This window comes from Meleagris gallopavo, chromosome 1, assembly GCF_000146605.3.
Source record: "Meleagris gallopavo isolate NT-WF06-2002-E0010 breed Aviagen turkey brand Nicholas breeding stock chromosome 1, Turkey_5.1, whole genome shotgun sequence".
NCBI classification, from domain to species: Eukaryota; Metazoa; Chordata; class Aves; order Galliformes; family Phasianidae; genus Meleagris; species Meleagris gallopavo.
In genome coordinates, this window is record NC_015011.2 from 49,502,602 (window position 1) to 49,524,335 (window position 21,734).

General features: G+C 53.1%; 2 protein-coding genes across 4 annotated transcripts; one reads left to right on the forward strand and one right to left on the reverse strand.

The window, feature by feature from the left end:
- The first annotated feature begins 1,985 nt into the window (after window positions 1-1,985).
- LGALS2 (galectin 2) lies at window positions 1,986-9,348 on the forward strand. 3 transcript variants are annotated; one of them, XM_019614931.1, is made up of 6 exons: window positions 1,986-2,005; window positions 4,462-4,509; window positions 4,601-4,646; window positions 7,699-7,781; window positions 7,954-8,113; window positions 9,150-9,348. In XM_019614931.1, exons 1-6 carry the CDS (start codon window positions 2,001-2,003, stop codon window positions 9,294-9,296), a joined length of 489 nt encoding a protein of 162 aa, XP_019470476.1. In that variant the 5' UTR covers window positions 1,986-2,000; the 3' UTR covers window positions 9,297-9,348. The 3 variants fall into 3 exon arrangements, with proteins under 3 accessions (XP_019470476.1, XP_019470474.1, XP_031410347.1); XM_019614929.1 differs by lacking the exon at window positions 1,986-2,005 and adding an exon at window positions 2,285-2,481; XM_031554487.1 differs by lacking the exons at window positions 1,986-2,005; window positions 4,462-4,509; window positions 4,601-4,646 and adding an exon at window positions 7,106-7,253.
- Window positions 9,349-10,851: 1,503 nt separating this feature from the next.
- Window positions 10,852-16,976, reverse strand: CDC42EP1 (CDC42 effector protein 1). Its single transcript, XM_010711279.2, has 3 exons — window positions 16,679-16,976; window positions 13,678-14,469; window positions 10,852-13,013 (listed from the first exon to the last, which is right to left on the reverse strand). The coding sequence occupies exons 2-3, from the start codon at window positions 14,111-14,113 to the stop codon at window positions 12,217-12,219; spliced, it is 1,233 nt and encodes a 410-aa protein (XP_010709581.1). The 5' UTR covers window positions 14,114-14,469; window positions 16,679-16,976; the 3' UTR covers window positions 10,852-12,216.
- Window positions 16,977-21,734: the final 4,758 nt, after the last annotated feature.

Below are 21,734 nucleotides of genomic sequence, written 5' to 3' on the forward strand. Positions count from 1 at the left end.
GTAGGGTGTGAGCATGTGCTTGGCTGAAACTGGGAAAGGTTCTGTCTGCTGGGCAGGGCTGAGCATGCAGTGTGACTCAGTGTCCCAGGCTCTATGTTGTGGGCTGCTGGCCATGTTTGACCTCCTGGCTTGTGGGGTGGTAGAGGCAGTGTGGTGATGAGGCAGAGACCATAGAATGATGGAATACTCTGAGCTGGAAAGGACCCATAAGGATCATCAAGTCTAATTTCTGGTTCTACACAGGACCACTCAATTGCATCAGACCGTATGTCTAAGAGCCCTGTCCAGGTGCTTCTTTAGCTCTGGCAAGCTCAAGGCCATGACCACTGCCCTGGGGAGCCTGTTCCAACTCTGTAATGAAGAACTTTTTCGTGATATCCAACCTGAAGCCCCTGAAAAACAGAAGGGAATCCAGTAAGTAACTCGTTCACAGCAGCCTGCATTTGGGCCATGCCTTGATTTTGGACTTATCTTTGGGCTCAGAGACCTCTTAGCTCCGGTGATTCTCACCCATCTATTTGCTGGTGGGCACTGGGCTCTCTCCATCTCTCCCTGAGCTGGTTCCTTGGGGCGCTGTGTCTCCATCAGAGACATTGAGGAAAGATTCACACCCCTTTCCTAATGAGACAGAGTGAGTAGTAGAGATGTTCCTCAGGGACAGTGTCGTAAGCGGTGTGACATGCATGGTCAGGACCAGAGAGCAGGTTTCCACTAGCTTCTCCTTGCTATTGTGCAGTAGACACTGATGCATGTCCCATCTTGACAGCAGAGATAAGCTATCTGTGTGGTGGTGGGAGCTTATGTCATAGCTGCAGCCACCATTCCTTGCATTGTTCTTATAAAATCTCCTGGCTTGCCAAGTCTGTTTGTTGCACGCTGAATGGCAGTGTGTTTGGTTCTCCATATGATAAGATTTGTCTGGTGTGAGTCGTGTCCCAAGCATTTTCCTTGTAGTCCTCTTCCCCGCTGTGATCTCTGTCCAGGAATTGGACTGCAAGAACAACAACAGTGTCTGCTTCGAGGCAGGATGGGCTACAGAGGAGAGCAGTGCAGAGCAGCCCAGAGATGTGCTACCAACACTTGGCCTGGCTCTGCTAGCAGTAATGGGGAAAATAACACCAACAGAAGGAGACATGGGCTGGAAGGAAGGGAGCCAGAGAGAGCAAACGGCGCAGCATGACCACTGAGAACGCAAAATAAACATCCTTTGTGGCCAAGCAAGGGCTTTATAAACTACTGACCGTCTTGGAGGCTGCATGAGAAGGGTCAGAAATGGGAATAAAGGCTCATGGGAGCGTCAAGAGAAGGGACAGCATTCCATATGGGACTGATCAGCCGAACAGCATGTCCTCAAGTTCATGACATGTCCCTCAGTGCCTAGTATAGCCCTAGAAAGGGAAGTTTGCTGTCCCAGCTGCTGCTGATCACCCTGTAGTACTGTTCAGATGCTCTCTGACTCTGCAGGTCAGCTGCTGGCTTTGAGAGCTTTCCTTAAGAGCTTTGGGAGCTGTAAGCGAACCTGTGGCTGTAGTTCTCCTCACGCCTGCATGAGTGGAGTCTCTGCACTGTTCCCTGGAGTTCCTGCAGTGCTTTCAGGTCTGTCTCATCTCTTCTCCACGTGGCTTGCTCTGGAGGTCCATCTGTGCATTTCTGGTGCCCTTTGCTCTGCTAGCAGGGAGGGCAGGAACAGGGAGCGTCAGTTCTGTGGGCCGGGGCTTTTCTTAGGTCTTCTTTAGATGCCTGCAGTTCTCTCTTTAGAAGCCCATTTCCTGCACTGAGTCACTCATTTTGGGATTTTGCTTCCCTTTTTTTAGAGCTTTTCTTTTCCATTTCCATCTGGTTTGGTTTTTACTGTTTCATTTTGCAGGACCATCAAAGGGAATGCATTCTAGCTAATTTCAGAGCAGCAGAAGCAGATAGTTTCAACTTGACAGCTCCTTCCTCTGCAGACCTCAGACACAGCCTTGGATCCAAAGCCCCTCCAGACCCTCTCAGAGCTGATGGGGTAAGGTGGCTTGCTGCTTCCTGGCACATATGAGAGGTGTGAGGGTTTAGCAATGTGAGCATAGGAGGGAGACTTTTTTTCTTTCCTTCTTTCCAGCCCATGAGCTGTTAATTCTTGTGGCTTTTCATAACTTGCTATTGCTCCATTAGCATTTCTTTCTCTCTCTCTTTCCTCTTTTTTTTCCAGTGGATGAGCCACCCTTGGCATCGCTCCTTGTGCGTGTGACTCAGACAGATTCTGCTTGTCTGAAGGATTCCTGCAAATCCTCAGAGTTGTCCAACCCGCCTCGGCGCAATGCTGGAACCTGTGAGAAAGGCGCTGGGAGTGAGCTGTGCAGCACCAGCAGCCTTGTTCTATGGCACTGGGCATGGAGGCTCTGCCTGCATTCTCACTGCATGCCCTGGCTGTGGTGTGGGGCTGGACCCCAGCATTGCTGCTCTGAGCTTGATAGAAGGAGGTCTCCGTGGACATTTTGTGTATGGCGCAATTCTGTTTTTTTAATTCTGCTAGTTCAAGTTCTAGCCAGCTGGCCTCATGCTGTCTCTGCTGTGGGAAATGATCCCCTTGAATTCAGGGAAGTTGGGCTTGGGGCGTCTTGGAAGTCCCCTTGTTTCCATTGTTGGAAGGAGACCATTCATTTTTAATGCCTCTGGTTTTTGGATTTAATTGGAACCACCCAATGGCTAATTTTTTTCAGAGGCACTCGATGCCTTAGTAACTTTACTGATAGTAGATGGTGCAATGACAGATCAGCATCTCCAACACCTGAGCTACATTATCCAGCTTCCTTTCAGCTTCTTTGCAAGGACGAGCTTTCATTTTAGAAAATCTGCCCATGGGAGTGAGAGTCTAAACAAAAAGAGTTGTTTCAGGATGTAAGCTTGTGTGTCCATGCCTCAGTTTTCCCATGTGCAAGATGAGGAGCCTGCCGTCTTCCTTACTCGATGGTGAAAGAAAGCTGTTTGGGATTATAATCTTTTGGTATAAAATGCACATAGAACACGACCTCATGAAGCTGATTCTCTGTAGAAAGCTCTGTGGAAGAGACTTCACCTGCTTAGCTAATATCCAGCAAAGCAGGGAGATCCCAAAAAATATGAGAATGAAAAAAGCCATGAGCTTTCTACGCATCTTCTCCTTTGCCATTATTGAGGAAAGTCTTTAACACAAATGCATTTTTATCTCCAGGCGTGTTTTTCAAAGCCTTTCCCACAACCAACATTCCTGACATGCCCCATGAGGGAAAGAATTAGAGAAATGAAGGCTGGAAATGGAAATGGGTGGCATGTAATCAGTCCTCTGACCTCTTTTCCATACATTCTGCCAGTTCTCCTGCCCCTCGGGCAAGCTGAGGACTCATAGCACATGACCCGTCTGGTTGCTTGAGTTGGTGTCTGGTGTTATGAGCCAGCTTCCATGCACGCAAACTTCTTTGCTTCTCTCCCCTTCCATATCTCATACTCCACAAAAATGCTGCCACAGACTTCATTGCTTCCCAAGGGAGATGTCCCCTTGAAAAGCAGAAGGCTGTAGCTTGGTCCTGGGGATTGAAACCATCCATCAGAGCACATTTGAACTCCCCATGGAGATGAGAGATGTCAGTCACTGTGGCACCTTTCTGACACGACAGGGAAAGGGAGATGGAGGGCGAGACTACAGCCCTTCCCTCTGCTCTTAACCTGCTCCACTGTTTTGGTTCTGGTTCCCCTTTTCCCTCCTATATTAGAATAGTTTAATCTGGAGAGGAGGTGGCTCACGGGAGACCTTATCACTCTCTACAACCAACCTGGAAGGAGGCTGTGGCAAGGTAGAGGTCAGTGTCTTTTTTCAAGATAACAGTAATAGAATGAGAGGTGATGGCCTCAAGTTGCTCCAGAGGAGGTTCAGGTTGGATATTAGGAAAGATTTCTTCTCAGAAGGAATGATGCTGCAGTGGCACAGGCTGCCCAGGGAGGTGGTGCAGTCACCGTCCCTGGAGGTGTTCCAGAACCGTGTGGATGTGGCACTGAGGACATGGTTAGTGGGCGTGGTGGGGATGGGCTGGCATTTGGACTGGGTGATCTCAGTGGTCTTTCTGACAATTAATCTATGATTCTGTGATTCTGTAATTTCCTGCTGCCCTAGCTCTGCAGAAAAGTTGTTTATTTTTTTTAGGGTTTGGGTTTTTTTTTTTTTGGTCAAATTTTAGCTCTTCAGCTAGCTATGTCCCTCCTCCTCTACATTTCTCACAACCCTAGGAAGAAAAATTGCATTGTACAGCTGAAGGGAGGTGATGCTGGTAGGGCTCCTTCCAGATGTTGGTGTTCTCTAATCCCAAATTTCCAGGTTCAGAGTGTGGATGCTATTTTCATGCTGCCCAGAGGGGCTCAAGATGATGCACACCCAGGGAGCTAGGGTATGCGGGGTGGCAGGGCTTTACACCTTGTCTTCCAATCCTTTGTTCTTTCCCATTTTAGTGGAGGATTCGAGTCCTTCTGTAGAGGACCCATCCAGTTAGGAAGCAGGTTAGTGCTCATAGGCACTAGTTTCCTTGTGCTTATCATTACCTTGGCTTCTGCATCTCCTGGACAATCCTCTCCTGTACACACCCTTCAGATCCACAGACCTGCTTATCCAGTCTTCTGCTTACCTCACTGCTGAGGTAAGTACGTTTTGTTCTCACTGTCTTCCTCCGTTAGGAAGCTGGCTGGCTGACAGAGCTTCGGGATAGGTTGGGTGAAGGTTGTGGAATTATCTGATGAGTGGCAAACCTGATGCGGGATGGTCCTTTCAAAATTGGTTTTTTTTTCTTTGTGACTGGGGGAGATAGAGGCGAAATCCTGGGCTTAGCTTCTTGAAATCCACCCCACAGCCCTCTAAGGCAGGAGGCTTCATAAAAAGGGGGAAACTGAGGCAGAAATGAGCCTTAGTGAGGACTGGAGGGAGGAAATGTTACTGGAGCCTGAATGAGGTCAGAGAACATGGTTTAAATCAGGTCACTGCTTGATATTTATTGTGTAGGGTTTTTCTTTTTTCCTTACTCTCTCCCTGAAATCCTTCCCCAGAGGCTATTCAAGGAAATAAATAGCCAGTGGAAAGGGACAATAGCTTGCTGTGGAGTACAAATTATATGAAGCAGTAGGAAATAATAGCAGAGTGAGCAGCTGCTGCTCCGAGAAGGAATGTGTGCTCTCTCCAGCTCCTCTTTGCCTTGAACGGGTGCCGATCCTGGTCTGCAGCACAGACTCTTTGGTGCCTCGGATGCAGATCCTGGCAGCCCACTGGGGTGAGAAGCTTTGGTTCTGGCATACAGTGTGGCTGCTGTGTGGTAGTGGTGGTGGCAATAGGTGCTGCTATCAGAGGTCATCCAAAGGGCTCTGAGCCCCCCGTGGCCTGAGGCCAGAGGGCTAGAGGGAAGGACAGGAAGGAGTGTTAACCCCAAACCCTACCTTTTGGGACCGTCTTTCTCTTCAGAAACATGGCAAGGCCTCTTCCAGCTCCAGCAGTGTCAAAGTGGCCATCCCACATCAGTGCAGGCAGCTGCCCTCCAGCCAGGGCTGGCATGGGATGGACCTTCAGGTCAGGGGGTTATATCCCTATTGTAGGATGATCTCTTTAGGGGCGAAAGGTTCCTTGGTCCCTTGCACTGGTGACCACCAGCTTCCACACCCATTCTTTATGTTTTCCTCACTGCATAGCACCTTCACCTCCTTTGCAGATGCTCTGTAGCCAGATTTCCTGTCTTTTTGGATTTCCATCACATCACCATTTCCCCAGGCTTTCTGCTTTGTGATGTCTTTGGGGAAATAACCAACCTGCCTCCTTCCCCCTCCAGTCGTCCCAGTCATCGCCTCCTATCACACTGGAGGATTTCAGCCTTTCTAGGGTTCCCTTCCTACGTGGGGAGCACACCCCATTGCATGAGCCAGACCATCTGCACAGAGCTGGCTCCTGACCATGCAGAGGTTACAGATGAAGGAAGTCACCAGCACTGGCAGAATTGCTGCCGGGTTTCCCACTATTGTTCCCAGTGGCAAATGGCAAAGGGGTGAACGCCCCTGCTGAGCGTTTGCAGGAAGGGGGTTACTGTTATCTCGAAGAAATCTCACAGCCCCTCTCCTCTTTCCTGCCTGTCTCCCCGCCTGTGTATATTCTCACATCCGCAGCTCTGCACACAACTCTCTGCACAAGTGGTTTTCCCCATTCCTGGAACACGTGCTGCTCTCTCTCGTGGGCAGCCTCACCCTCTGCCAGGGGGAACAGTGGGCACGGTGAAGGCAATGTGAACGTGTGTGTGTGTGTGTGGGATGCACCGCAGCGTGATGGCAAACAGACCTAATGCTGGAAACCACTGTCTGTATGCAACCACCCACATCACCTGCTCCTGCAGACCAAAGTTCAGCCCTGGGGAGTTTCAACTTCAGCAATCTCAACAGTAAATAAATTGCCAGAGCCTGCTGGGCTTTATGACCCACTGGTCACAGATAAATAGGAAGTATCTCCAGGGCAGGAGTGCTTATCAGCCTTTATCTCTTGTCATGTCAGGAGCCTTTGGGGGAGGGCAGGAACTGCCTCCCAGCTGCTCTCTGCAGGGATGGGGCTTGGGAGGGATTGAGGGGCTGCTGCTCTCCTGAGCTTTCCTCTTGCTTTTCTTCTGACTTCTGGATTCTGGAAATACAGCACCAACAACTTCTACCAAATCTGAGGAACTGTCTACTGACTTGTAGCCCATCTCTGGCAAGGATACCAGTGGAATGACGCTCCCTATTTCTGTTTCTCAGGGTTATAAAGGATGGGGCTATCAGACCTGCTGTGCTTGGCTCCTGAATCTCAAAGGTTTAGGATTAAGTACAACTTGAATGGGAGACTGCAGAAAGTTCCCACATATTGCTGGTGCAGTCCATGAGCTGGAGATGAATCTAGAGCCACGAGAAAGAAAGGAGCTGGGAAGCTTTTTATTTGGCTGAGCTGTTACAGCAAGAATAGAAACGAATGCGGTGGTCAGACCTCCATGGCTCCTAGGGAGCTGCTTGTCCTACATGGTGGCTGGAGTAGCACCACTAAGGGCCATGTGCACTGGTGCCTGCATAGGGAATTCAACAAAGAGGCTGGACCCTAGGGGAAAGATACGTGCATGACTCACAGTCTTCTTAGTATGTTAATGTATAATCCAGGGAAGTGAAGGGATGTGAGGTCATCTATATGAACCATTTCTGAGCTACACTGCTGGTGGTTCCTGTCTGCTGACTGCCCTCCAAGGAAGATGGCTGTAAGGGCTTCTGCTCCTGCCTGCTGTTGCCCAGGGTGGTCAGGCTGGCATGCAGTCAGCGAGGCTGGATGAGGGGTGGGATAAGGCACAAAGACCTCTGCTCTCACTCTTTGCATTTCTTGGGCTGTGAGCGGTGCTGCCCACCATATGGGGGGGTTGGACCACTCTGCTTGAAACCTCTTCATATCTCTGTTCTCAAATTCTATCTTTCCTTGTGCTGAGGGCAAGCCTGTTATCATCTCCACTCTTCTCATTCTTTGTCGTGTGCTGCCTGCACTTATCCCACTCTTCCCCTTATTGAGAAGCCCATGATTTTAGGCCATGAGAGGAACCTCTGCTGAGAACAATAGATGTTCTACTGGCTGGGACACCTTCTCCAAGCAGTATGGTACAGGGAAGGAATGGTGGATGGAAATCCACAGACCCCTTTTTGTCTCTGCCTCAGGGAACGTTTGAAATGTTCAACCTGGATTGGAAGGTTGGGGGCACCATGAAGATCAAAGGCCATATATCTGAGAATGCTGATAGGTAAGTGCAAAGAAACCACCTCAACTCACTGAAGCTGAAGGTGAGTTCGTGAGCAGGAGGTGTCAAACATTTTCACAGCTACTGGAGGCTTTGGGGGCAGGACTTTGTACTAGATCTTAGCTCTTCCAAGACCCTGTTCTGCTCGTGCTGACCTTCCTCCTACTCACCTCAGGTTTGCCATCAATCTCGGCTGCAAATCCTCGGATCTGGCGCTTCACTTCAACCCCCGTTTCAATGAGTCTGTCATCGTCTGCAACTCCTTGTGCTCTGACAACTGGCAGCAGGAGCAACGCGATAAACATTTCAGTTTCCACAAGGGCTCCACTGTCAAGGTGAGGGCTCTGTGCTGGTGTGGGGTTGTGGGATGGTGAGAGATACCATGGTTAGGAGGTTCCTGTATCCCATATTCTCCCATTTGCCTGCCCAGTGCCTCCCTTTTTCTTTACTGCTCCCTCATCCTCTGGCTTTTTGGTCCTTAGTGCTATTTCCTCTCCTTCACATCAACAGTGGAACTCTGTGTGAGCCTTCTCCGTTTCAGGCTTTACAACTGCTTCCAGCCCAGGGACGTGTGTGAAAGCAAAAGAGGTCTTCAGGAAGCAGGATCTTGCTGCTCTGTACCTTATTTCTCTCTCTAATTGCCTCCTATGCAAACAGAGGTTTTAAGCCAGACCTGGGCTGGGAGCAGTGTGGTTCCCTATCTTCTCTGGTCCCCAAATACTCTTCTGTCCTAACTACTTTTGGATCCACACTGACAATCTGTCCCCCTCTCCTCCTGCTGGGGAGATGCTGTCTCACTCTGTCCTATGTCCCAAGATGCTACTCGGGCTGTGTTTAGGAGTAGACCACTTCCTATGGCCATAGAGAAGAGTCTTATTTCCTCATTCATGGCTGAATGTTGAGGAAGCACTGGAGAGATGACAGCTTTGAGAAATCCCTTTCATTTGCGATGATCAGTGATGAGTCCCTGTTCTGTCTGTTTGAGCATGTTTATGGCTAACACTCCTTTTTCCTGGTTGTGATGAGGGCAATAAAGCATCAGGTTCATTCCACTCTGATCAAATCTAAGCCATGTGGTATATTTAGCAGAGGCAGCGCTTAGGTTTATCTGCTCCAAGTTTACAACCTGAGTAGCTGAAACAACCCCAGGAGAGATCCTGTCCCCAGGTCATAGTCCGATCGCCAGCTCAGATCCTCAATACCAATGGTTCATTTCCTGCAGCTCCCCCAGCACAGCCTCCAGACCAGGGCTGACCTTCGTGTGTAGCATCATGCCTTTGGAGGGGATGCTTACCTCTCCTTCTTCTCTCCAATTCCTGCCCTCCCTCTGTCCCTCCGTCCCTCCCTCCCTCCCTTCCTTTCTCCTCACAGATCATCATTGAATTCCTGGGAGACAAATTCCTGGTGAAACTACCAGATGGGCATGAAGTGGAGTTCCCCAACCGGCATGGCTATGACAAGATCAGCTACTTGAACATTCATGGAGGATTCAAAGTCACCTCCTTCAAGGTGGAGTGATGAGTTCCACTTCCTAGTGCTAATAAAAACCCAGCTGGGATTGCTTGCTTCAGCTGCTCTGGCTTCTGTGATGTCTCTGGCTCTGTGGCTCTGTGAGAGCTGGCAAAGACCGAGCTTTGTCCACTAACAGGAAAGGAAATAGCTCCTAGATAAGGCCAGGTGCTTTACTGGTTCACACCAGGATGTGGGGTTGAGCAGTGCACAGGGCCAAACACAGTGGAGGTGGCGTTCAGCAGTAGGAGAAAAAGGAAGAGGAAGATAGGATATGATTGCTCAGGGAATGCTTGCTGAGCCTTGTCACAATGCACCATTTCTTCTTGCACCCACATTTTTGGGAGGGGGGGGAGAAGGGGAACAAAAGCACTGATGTGAGAAATATGGCATTTGGTGCCACAAAAGTGCATAATTAAACATTAGGTTTGGGAACCTCAGGGCATGGGTTCACCATTTCCTCTTGGCTGCTTGCTCTGATAGGTAGAAGGAGGGGCTGTGTGCCCTCCTGCTGGTATAGTGCCAGGCTATGTGGGGATGGGAACACAGGTGTGCCCCATACTGGCATTTCCTACTATGATATGGGGTTGTCTCTGGCTTTCCCCCTTATCTCACCTCACTTATCTACTGGTGCATTCCAGATAGGTTACCCATTACTCTGACATTACCATGCTGTATCCTGCTTGAAGGGAAAGTGAGGCAGGGGAGAGCAGTGGAGGAGGAGGAGTGTTTTTGGGTGGGTTAGGCAGCTCCCACTTGTGTCTCTCACGTGGGACTGCAGGCTATTAGTGCTTGATTATCTGATGCCACTGATCTAATTAAGAAGTATCACGCCAGTTGCAGGGAGTTGTAGGTGGGCCTGGAGTGTGCTGGGTCAGTCCTGTTCCTAGTGTCCCTGGGGAGGGAGAATGAAATATGCAGAAAATGAGGAAGCAGAGAGATTGCAATGCCTCCAGCAGCACTGGGAGGAAGGGCAGGGGAGGGCTGAAGGAGAGGAAAAGCATCCTCTTTGCCCTCACTGGTCAACATGTAAGTGACGTTTATGCGAAACAGAAAACTTTAAATGAATCATAGAATCACTGAATGGCTTGAATTGGAAGGAGCAATAAAGATCATCCAGTTCCTCCCCACTGCCATGGGCAGGGCTGTCACCTACCACCAGCTCAGGCTGCCTAAGGCCCCATCCAACCTGGCCCCGAACCTTCAGGGATGGGGCACCCACAACTTCTCTAAGCATTCTGTGTCAGCAACTCACCACTCTCTGAGTAATGAATTTTCCTCCTAACATCTAATCTAAATCTTCCCTATTTTAGTTTAATAGCATTCGCCCTTGTCCTATCACTATCATACTGCGTACAAAGTCAGTCCTTCTGCTTATAAGCTCCCTTCAATTACTGGAAGGCTACAGTGAGGTTTCCCTGCAGCCTTCTCTTCTCCAGGCGGAACAAGCCCAACTTATAGGAGAGGTGCTGGGAAATCCCACAGGGATCAGAGTGACTGGGACCAAAGTGGTGAGGGAAGATGATAAGGTTGCTGCAACTGAGAGAGGGATGCACCAGAGAAGTTAGTATCAAAACTGCTTTAATAAGGACAATAATAAGTGCACGGGGTACAGAGTGGAGGAAGAAAGGCTGTTTCACAGATGTAGGTCTTTGGTCTGGAGCTTGTGCCACAGTCCAAGAAGCAGAGAACAGGGGGAGCTCATCCTGAGAGCCATCTCCATAGCACAGGCTGGATGCTGAGCCTGCATGGCCCTGCTGAGTGCTGGTGGTTGGAGCTGAGAATGTGTTGGCACTGCTCTGGGGGGGCTGAGGGAGGAGGGCTTGCCCTTAACCTGCTTGCAATGACTGCCTGGCTCCCACGTATAGCACGCGCACGCTAGAGCCTCTTTATTCAGCAAAAGGACTGGGCGGCGGGTGAGCCACGTAGGAGCACAGCCCAATGGCATCTTCCCCCACTGTACACCCCCATCCGTCCCGGAGAACAAGGAGGGTGCTGTGAGGGTCCCTCTGGTGACCTCAGCCCCCGAACATCTTGGCTCCACACCACAGCACAAAGCCGCTTCTGTGCTAGGCAGCATGGAGGCCGCTTGTCCTAGGGTGGCTGCATCACCCGAGGATGCTCAGAGAGGGGCACTGAGCATCCTCCGTGCGTGTCCTTGGGACAAGGCGCTCTGCAAAGAGGGGTGTGTGTGGGGGGGGATGGGTAGAGGGACGAGGGTGGGGCATAATGGCTGCAGAGAGGGAGTCTCCTTGTTGTGAGGTGGGTTGAAGGGAAAGCGAGTTTTTAGGGCAGTATTTAGTGCCCAGACAGTCTCACCTCTGGCAAACCACAAAGTTTCTCCTCTCCCCTTCCCTGCTGCAAGGAGACTCCCTGCAAGGAGAAGGAGACTTCCTCAGTGATGTTCAGTAGCAGGAGGCAAGGGGAAGGTCCCTTGAGAGGAATGCTGGCTGGGTGCCTGGTGCAGCCACTGACACCTCCATGGTCATCCCTGTCTTCTCAGGGCAGGATTTTGCATCAGGGATCAAGCTCAGTGTCTGTGGGCTCTCTTTGATCCCTGCCAGTCACTATCGCTTCCTTTCCTGAGCAAATCGTTTGCTTGTGGGGGGATGTGGGTTGGGATGGGAAGGGGCTTGAGCGTTTCTTTGGCACATGGGAATGTTTGTTTGGCATCTAATAGGGAAGGAGAAGGGCTGTAGCTTGGCACAGTGCAGTGCACAGCCCTCACCCATCCCTGCAGCACCTTGCCAGACCTGGGGGCCCTGCAGGAAATGGGGCCCCCTCCTGCCCGCCTTGCACTCCACTGCCCTAAGGTGAAGGCCAGGAAGTTGCCTGCTGGGTCTGCCACCAGAGGTGGGGGATAAGAAGGAGAGTGATACCCACAGCACTGATGTCTTTGGAAGTGGAGCCGTGATGGTGGGATGGCCATTCATACCTTGACTTCATCATCCTCCTCCTCGTCGGCATACTCAAAAGAATTGCTGCGGCCCCCCCGGGTGCCAACATACCCCTCTTGCAGGCTGGGGAGCTCGTCCTCCTCGTCCTCCTCCTCTCCTTGGTCCCAGGTGTCCTCTGGGGACCGTCTGGCTGCTGTCACTTGCGGCTGCCACGAGTTGCTGCTGGGGCTCTCCCAGGCAGCCCGTGTCCAGACTTGCCGGGCACCCTCACCCTTCTCTGAGCTGCGTGGGGTGCTTGTCCCCCCATAATGGTGAGCCAGGACCTGGGCCGCCCGCTCGAACTCTCCTGCCTCAATGGAGCAGTCGTTCCAGTGCCCGTGCCATAGGGTCCCTCCGGGCACTGCCACTGGCCCCGAGGCCTGTGCTGGGTCCTCTCTGGGCTGCTCAATGGCATGTGCCTCTCCATTGGCACGGATGGACAGTCCCAGAAGTGAGCCGGCCTGCCCAGAGTGGTCCCAGAAGCTGGGTTTTGCCTTCAGCTCTCCGTGGGATGTGTCTGGTCCTGGAGGGACTCCATCCTTGGTTCCCTCACTGTGTGGGAGCACACAGCTGCCAGGTGGGTCTTGGCCATCCTCTGCTACCTGATTCCCATTGGTTTCTGAGAAGCTCATTGCCTGGAGGAGCTCGCTCATGAGGGAGGGCCCCAGGTCTAGGCGGAAGGAGAGCAGGGAGTCTGAGCGATCCATCTCTTCTTCCCCAGAGAGGGTGCTCTCCTGGGCCTTTTCCAGGCGAGGGACACGAGGGATGGTGCAAAACCCAGACTCCAGCCCTGCAAAGTAGAAGTGATGGCTGGTGAGTGCAGCCAGGGTACCATGGTGGGACAAAGCCTACATGGCCATGGGACAAGGAATGCTGATGCCAGCAGAGGTTGGTGGCACTGGCCAAGTTACCTCCCTTACAGGGCCCAGTGGCATCACACTACTGCAGCCCAGGGGTGCTATCTCCAAAACCCAGGGCTTTGGTCTCCTGGTGGGCAGCAAGCATAGTAAAAGGCCGGTGGGAATGCAGCCGGGTGGGTGGGACCAGGAGATGGCAGCATTGCCTTAGCTTGCCTTTCCCTCTGAGCCCAACCATGTCCCTTGGTTGCCACAGGCACCCAGACCCTCCTGAAATCTTCGGCCTTAGCCTCTGGAAAAAAACTGAGTCAAAGCCCAGTGTTGTGAGGCTAGAGAAGAGTCTCCCAGCTGTCCCATCCACCCATCCCACAGCCCTTCCAAATGGGGCCTTCCTGAATGCTGGCCAGTGGGATGGGATGAGTGAACAGCAGGGAAGGGAGGGATGAAGACCCTTGAGGGACACATGGAGATGAAGGGATTGGGACAGCTGGGGGCTTCAGTACAGAGGTGGAGATGGCTGTGCTGCGGCATGGGCATTGCCACAGTGGGACATAAGGGTGTCTGGGCATCAGCTACCGCCCCCATGCTTGCACTCACCGTAGGTCTGGTGAGTTTTGGAGAGTCTGTTTGAGGCACTCTTGAAGGAATACTTGCTGGTCAAACCACCATCGCTGTCGTATGCTGTCTCATTGAGCTGTGGCAGTGACACAGCATTCTTGATGATGGGCGAGATGGCCGGGGGTTCGGGTGATGCTCCTGCCTGGCTCCCACTGCCCCGTCTTCTCTGTGGTGTCCGTCGGACGTGCCGAAGTGTGCGGGCAAAGAAGTTGTTGGCCTTGGCTGGCTCAGCCCCACCATGGTTGCTGAGGAAGGAGGTATCCCCAAAGACATCCCCGCCGCGTCCCACATGCATGGTGTGCCGAAAGTCCCCCAGCGGTGGGCTGATCATGTCTGGCGTCAGCTCCGACTTCAGCCGCCGCTTGCCATGGGAGCCCGACACCCAGCTGAGCACTGGCAGCTTCCCCAGGCTCATCTTGATCCTCCTTGTTCCACACCTTCCAAAGAGCCCTAAACCAGTTTCCAGCAACGGGATGGCCTGTCACATCCCCATCACCAGGGGGGGCGATTCACCTTGCCTTGGTTTTGATCTGGCGGCAATGCTGCACCCGCGTCACTGCTCTACGTTACGCTCATGGAGTCACCCAGTGTGGGGATGTCCCAGCAGTTGGTGGCCTTGGCAGGAATGAGTTCTTCAGGAAACTTTCTCACCCAGTGATGATGATGGTCATGGCAAGTAGGTGTCCCCAAGAGGGTCTGTGGTCACCTCAGATGCTGCTGGAAGCTGATCTGATTGATGTTGGGAGTTGGTGCACAGGTGGGTGCCAGGAACTGCAGAACAAGAAGAAAGGTGAAGCCCTTGGAGAGAATTTTCCCAGTCTCACTGGCTTTCCTTCTGGGAGCAGTAGGGCTGAATGGCTGTGGGGAAGTGTCCCCAAGAATGTGCCCTTCCCTCTGCCCATTGCAATCCTGGCTGAGGATTTCTTCCCTATGCCCTGCCCCACAGGGTGAGACACTTCCCCCTGCTTCTCGCTACTCAGACAAACCCTTCAGGAGAGGGTGAGGCCTGAGGTATGGCACAGTTCTCAGGGAGGAGGAGGATCAGAGAGGGAAAAATGCAATATTTGTGTATTAGTTTGTTTGTCCTCCCCTGGCTGGATCCCCAGGTGCTTTGCTGGGGCGTGAATGCAGAATGCAGCAGCTGAGCACGGGGGGAGGCAGGCGGTGCTGGAGGCAGCAGTGCTGGGGCAATGACCGTGGGGCTGCATGGCCTCTGAGGGAACAGGATATCAAGGAGGATGCTGGGATCTGTGTGGCCCCAGCAGTGTGTGGTGGTCAGGATGCCAAGGGCGGATGCACAGACCCCACACAACTCAGCCCCTGCTTGCCCACACCCCATTGTTGTGTCTTCATCAATCTCCCCCTGCAATGCCCTCTGCCTGTTGGCTGTGTCCCCATGTCACCCTGGAGCAAGTGCCAGAGAGCCCTGAGCACTGGGCTGCCCTCCTGGCAGAACATGTGTTTTCGCCTTGCCTTGGCCTTGTTTGCTCACCCGGGGCCCCTCTTATCTGCTAGGGGTTAATGCCTGGAAAGGAAAAACACACCTCCCCCCGTGGAGGCTGCCACCATTGGCTGCCTCCCTTGGTGGCACCGGTGAGGACACTAGGACAGTGGCAGCATTGCTTGCTGTCTACCCCCAGTCCCATGGCTCTTGTGGCTGTGCGAAGCCTCGAGAGTGGGGGACACATGGAAGCTTTGGAATGGGAGGATGGTGGGGGGACACGTTCCTCTGCCACAAGGCACAGGAGCTGGGAGCAGGGGAAGAACACCTCTCCCAGGTCTGTGGACCCCCAGTGGGGACCCTTGGCTCTCTGTTACGTCTCTGCCCTCCCTCTGCCCAAGTGTTGCAGGAACTCATGATTCCCAGGGCAAAGGCTGACCCATGCTCTCCTTTCCTCCACTGGGCAATGGGAGCCTTGTCCAGCTGACTGGCTGTCTGACTGTCCGTCTGTCCACCTCCCCCTCCCCAGCTCCCTGCTGCGGGAAGCCCCCTCACTTCAATGGCCGGGAGCCTCCTCCTCCTCCTCCTCCCGCTCTGTGTCCCCTCTGAGCTCGGCTGGTTTCCACTGGTTTTCCACCCGCCAGGAATGGCCAGAGCTGCTCCGCTCGCTGGGAAGAGCGGAAACCAGCAAGGGGGGGAAAATAATCCAGATGTCTTGTTGGCTAGAGCTGCTGAAAGCAGCCCTCTTCCCCCCCTCCTTCCCCCTCCTCCTCTCCTCGCACACACCCCAAGGGGACAAGCTCCAGAGAGGGAGAGGAGAAGTCTGGGGTGGTCTCAACAAGGGGGATGAGGGTGGAAATGGCTGTGGGCGGCCGGGAAGCCTTTCCCAGCCTTCCCAAGTGCCGAAAACTCCCTCTTCCCAAAGGAGGAGGAGAAGGAGAGGCAGAGACTCCTCCAGCCGCTCACTTTGTTCTGGGACAGGGAAAACTGGAAGAAACGGGGTTTGGGATCCATGCAGGCAGGAAGGGGGCAATGGGCTGGGGCTCTCCCACAGTCCTGGAGCAGTGCCTAAGAGTGGATGAACAATCCCGAATCCAGCTTCTGTGCTGCCTGCTGTTATGTATATATTTATATCTCTGCCTATAACAAGGGTGTTTTTTCAAGCAGGCGCTCTGGGACGTTTCCAGCCATCCCCTCCCTACTCTCTCTCGTGCTCTCAAACTCCCAAATTAAAGCTTCCTGGGGTGAGAGTGGTAGCAATGAGGAGGGGGCTCTGCTGCTCTCCCCCATCCTTGGCTCCCCTTCATTTCTCTGCTTCCCTTTCTTTGCTCCCGCTTTCCCTTCCTTCCTCTCCTCCCAGTTTCCCATCGCATTCCTGCCTTCTCCCTTTCTTTTTCCACATCCTCCCCGTCCCCATCGCTTTGCCACCCCTCCTGCTTCTCCCACCTCCTCACTCTCCCTCTTACAAACCTCTTCCCTTCTCCTCCGATACACCCCCCATCTCTCCGCACATCCATACCAAAATTAGTATACTAATACCTCTTTTTTTCGCCACTCTTTTTTTGTCTCTTCCTCCGGCCGAAAAGTTGGGAGACGCTCTCCGTGCCTCCCTCCAAGTTGACTGTGAGGGCAACCAGAGCTGCGTCCCAGCGGGGAAGGGGAGGTGTGCCCCCCTTTTCCCACGCCCGTCCCCCCAAGCTTGGCTCCCCAGGCTGCTCTTTGGGTGCCTGACGCCCCGGTGCCACGGGAGCGAGGGAGCGAAGCTGGCGGGGAGGGGACGCGGGAAGGAGGGGCGGGCTGCGGCACCACCGAGCCAATCCTCGTCCCGGCACGGAGACCGGAGAAAATGAGATTTATTCCAACTATCCAGGACAGAAAACTTCAGGAACTTCTCTGCCTTCCCCCCCTCCCCCCCGCGCCCTGCTTCCCCAGTGCCATTTCCTTTCCTTTTGCATTGGTTGCCGCCTGCTTCCCCGGGTGAATTTGGGGGAAGGGGAAAGCCCAGGCCTCTGCTAAACTGCTTGGAGAAGGCTGGCAAAGGAAAGGAGTTTGCTTGAGGTGTGCGAAAGCCCTTGTGATAACATGGGGTCATTCCAGACCATTTTGGATGGGAAGTCCCCAGTGCCCATGATACAGAGCTGCCAAATCAAATGGGGAGAGAGACCTCAAGTCTGTGGGTGTGTGGTCACACTGGGACCTCCAGGCAATGTTGGGGTGAGCACTGGCAGATTAAGAGCCTCCCTGCAGGCTGACCCTGGGGGTCATATAGGCATCACGGTTTCAGGACAAGCATTACGAGGTCAGGACAGGCGTTATGGGATTGGGACAAGCATTATGCTGGTGTCAACATGTGAGGAAGTGGCACTAGGTGTATTTGAGGAGGGGGCATGAGTTTCTGTCCACCTATGGGACACCACATCCGTCCACGATTCACTGCTTTGTCCCTTGATGGTCACAGGACAGAAGTGCCCTACCAGTGCCACCAAGGGGTTCAACGCTGGTGGACATAGCGTTGCTTGTGTTCTTGGTGACCCCATGGCCTAGTGATGAGGCTCAGTGGCTCTCCTGGGATGTGTGACCAGGCACCAGCACTGCACCCAGCCCGTGGAGGAGAAGGGAGGTGGCTCTGCTGGTAAAGGCAAGATGGGACTTGTTGGGGTGAAGCTTAAGGAACGACAAAATGTCTGCAGAGATGTTGAAATGGAGCCTGGCCTCTCACTCAAGCGGCCTTGGGCAGGATGGGCAACATGTTGTTGGCCGTACAGCTCAGCTCCAGCTCTGCTTCTGGAGGAAGGAGACCATGGCTTCTCACCTAGGACCACAACTACTGGTGGAAAGACTTCTCTGGCTTGAAACTTTTCTGACACTTTTGCTTCTTGAGGATTATCCTTCCCAGTGAATAATCCAATGTTTGTCTGTAGTGTGTGCTGCTTATAATAATGAGAGGAAGCTCTTTGCTGGAGATAGGCTTCATGCCACTTCCCAGAGGCTGCGGGCAGAGCAGCTCGATGCCTCGCTCATTGCTTAGAGGCAGCTGTAGGGTTTTGGCACAGAATCAGCCTCTCAGCCTCAGGCTTCTGCCCTGTGAAATGGAATGGTTGCAATTTCTGCCTTCCATGAAGTCCAGATGCAATGTTGATTATGAGTACAAGGCTTGAAATACCCCCAAAATACCAATTTTTGGGTATATCTAGAGGGCCTGCAGCTTGGAGGGTGATGGGAGCTCGGGTGTGACAGCAGCTGAGCTATGCCAACAGTGGGGAAAGGAGAAGAACCCATGACCTACTTCCTCCGTACTTGCCAGAGCTGCAGTGGGCACCTCTTCCCAGATGTCCCACCCAGAGGAAGTCAGACAGGTGGTGGAAGAGGCAGGAGAAGACATTTCTTCAGCTCTTCTCCCTCTGCAATCTCCCAGGGCATCTCTGCCCCCGGTCCCATCCCAGTGCCCTGCAGCGGGGGCTGTAGAGGGGAGTGGCAGCTGACTCCACTGGGGAATGCAGAACAAATCTCTTCCAGATGGGGCAGGGGCCATGCTCAGCTCTTTGTGGCTCGCCCCCTCCTCCTCTTTCTTCTTCTTCTCTTCCTCGCCGGTGCTCAGAGCATCTCTGTACACTGGGCTGTGTTCTGTTTCCAGGAAAGCCCCCTCTCCTGCTCTATGAACCTTGTGGTTTTGTGTCTGTGCCAGCCAAGCTGTCCCTTTGGGGATGACATTGAAGCGTGTTGGAGACCTGTAGGATATGTGCTGACTCCAGGACTCAGCAGCCCTCATCCCAGCCTTTGGGCACAAAGTGATGTGAATAGCCCCACTATACCCTGGCTTGGGCTGTTTCCTCCCTAATCCTCCTCCTTGCCTATTGAGCTGCCTGGAAAGTGTATCTGTATAAACCTGCTTTCCAGCCTCTCCTTCTGCTGTACATGTGCCCCTGTTTGTTTCTGCAAGAGATGTAGTGGGTCTGGATGGTCTTGCAGAGCCACTGCAAAACCCATGGGTGCCCATGGCGTTAGCTAATGGCTGGACCCCTCCCAGCCCCATCGCCCCAGACACCCAGCTGCCTCATTTACCCTGAGTCACTTCTGCCTTTCATCCCTCTGCAACACCCCAGGCAGCGCTACCAGTCTAGCCATGATGGAGAGAGACCAGCTATCCAGCTTATCATTGAGCAGATGAGTGGCCCTGCAGCTTCCCTGGGTGCTGGTGATGTTTGCTTTGATTCCTGTAACATCAAAGTTGGAGCTGTGCAAATTGACCCCTCTCCTCCTGATGCTCTTCCCTTGGGGCAGAGCACTGCAGGGCTTAAGTGTTGCTGGTATGACAGGGAAGGAGTGAGGGATTGCGGGGACATGGGGTGTCCTAGTGCGGTGGAGGAGGCAGCAAAGGAACTTTCTCAGGACCTGAAGATTCTCCTTCCATTTTGCTTTGGAAGAACGTAGTGGGAACACCCCAACCTGGGGATGGGGCATCCAGTCCTGTTTGCCTATACCTCTTCCTGAGCCCCATCCCTGGAAATTTCCTGGGGAAGGATTGTGAAGGGGAGGGCAGGCAAGAAGGGGCTCCCGCTCCGCACACCAGCAGCCCATATCCTGTTGCTGCCCAGGCTCCCCGGCTCATATTTCCTCATTAACTGGGAGTGCTGCTCGTTTGTGGGCGACTTCCAGATGTTTCCATTCTTCTCACGGCAACCGTGAGGATGCATATTGCATGGTCTGAAAGGTGCTGCTGGCAGTCCCTGCTGCAGTGGGGGGCCAGAAGGATGTGCATCCCATCGTGGGTCCAGGTTCATTCACCGTGGTGTTGCGATGAGCAGGCTGGGATGGTAGCACATCCCAAGGTGGGTGATGGATGAATTCAGTGTAGTACCTTTTAGCATCTCCCTTTTGCTTCCCTGCTCTGACACCTGCTCTGTGGACACCGCATTGCCATCACCCCATGGTTTCTCCTTGGGATAGTAGTCCCTCAGTCTGGTGATGATGCTTGGGAGAAGGATCCTTGTGCTGCATCATGGATGGAAAGCAGACAGCAGAATGGTGCTCATGGGAGAAAAGCTGATTTGACACTGTTTATGCTCTGGGACAGGGGGAAACCAAGAGAATAGGATCAACCACATCCTGCTGTTGGGCTTGCAAAGGAGTGGGTGCTTCTTCCTGGGGAGCTGGGCCAGGAATGTTAAGCCCTGGGGATTACCAAAGCCCAGGAGGAGGTAGGGACAAGTTCTCAGGCTTCTGCTCCTTGCCTCTTCCTATCTCCTCCTGTTCCAAATGTTTTCATCCTCTTCCTCCATTTGCCCATGGCCTTCTCCTCATGCTTGTGGACGTGGGGCTTTTGTGGGTTGAAGATGGAGATGCAAACTCTGGCACAGAAGGGAGGGAAGGGGTGCTTTTGGACGCGGTAGGGAGAGGGATGGGGGTTGTTGCATAAAGCAGAAGCAATCCTAGAACAGCTGCATGTAGCCTGGAAACACCTCTGTGATTCCGTGTGCTGGGAAAGGCAATGCAAATATCTGTATAAATATGGATATTACATCTCCCACCACCTGATTCTCCAGTTCCTTTTCAAAACCTATGGAAGTGTAGGAGGGACTTGGGGGTGGGCTCAGACATCAGCTTTCCTCTCTGCATTAAGAAGCAGCTCTCTGCATAGAGGGGCTTCTGTGGGTCCGTGTGCCCTTTGCTAGTGTGGTCCCTTTGCTGGTTGAGGAGGGGGAGCATGTCTGTGGGATTTCAAAGGAATGAAGGAAGAGAGGAGGGAACAGGTCCCCAGGGGTGGCATGTCCATGGAGATGATAGGGAGCAAGGTTTGGGGATGAGGAATGGGCTTGAGGATGGGGATGGGCATGATGCGTGGAAAGAAGGCAGCATTGTGGGGATATAGGAAAGAAGAATGGGGATGGAGAGAGAAGTCATCCATGGATTGAGAGGATTACCATACAAGAGGAACCTGCCCTGCTCCAAGGGAAGATAGGGGAGTGGGTGGAAACGGGGCCTGGACAGCTCTTTAATCCTAATGATTTTGCCTGTCCATCCAGCTTGCATATTTTTGTCCACGGAAGGAAGGGGGTGGGGTGCAGAGGCAGCTAAAAATAGGGGTGTCCCTGCCCATTCCCCCAAGGCAGGCATCCGTCTGTCTATCTGCTGCCTGTGGGGCTGCTGCGGGATCTGGAGGAGGGGAGCAGGCCCGTCCTCCTCCCCAAAGAGTCTGGCTCTGCTTTTGTTTGTCATGCTGCTGCCGGGCGCATTCCAGGGCAGAGTGGAAATCAGCGCTGAGGCATGCGAGAAGACTCAAGCTGGGGATGCCATTCCATGCCTCTGGCCATGCAGTAAGGAGCAGGCACCACGCATTGCCTCTGCTGAGGCTGGCACGGAGCCTGGTGGGAAAGCATGGATGGCGACCTGGGGATGGGAAATCTGCTTCTTGTCCAGCAAAGCTGGGTTATTGTTGCCATCCAGAGCCGAGGGTTAACTGCTCTGGGCTTTGCTTTGCTCACGCCCTCCCAGCCTGGTGTGGATGCCTTTGGTTTTAGGAGGGAAGACCGCAGAGCTTTCAGAAATAAGTGCCAGGAGATAAAGAAGGGTTTGCAGGGCTAAGGCTGGAGAGCTG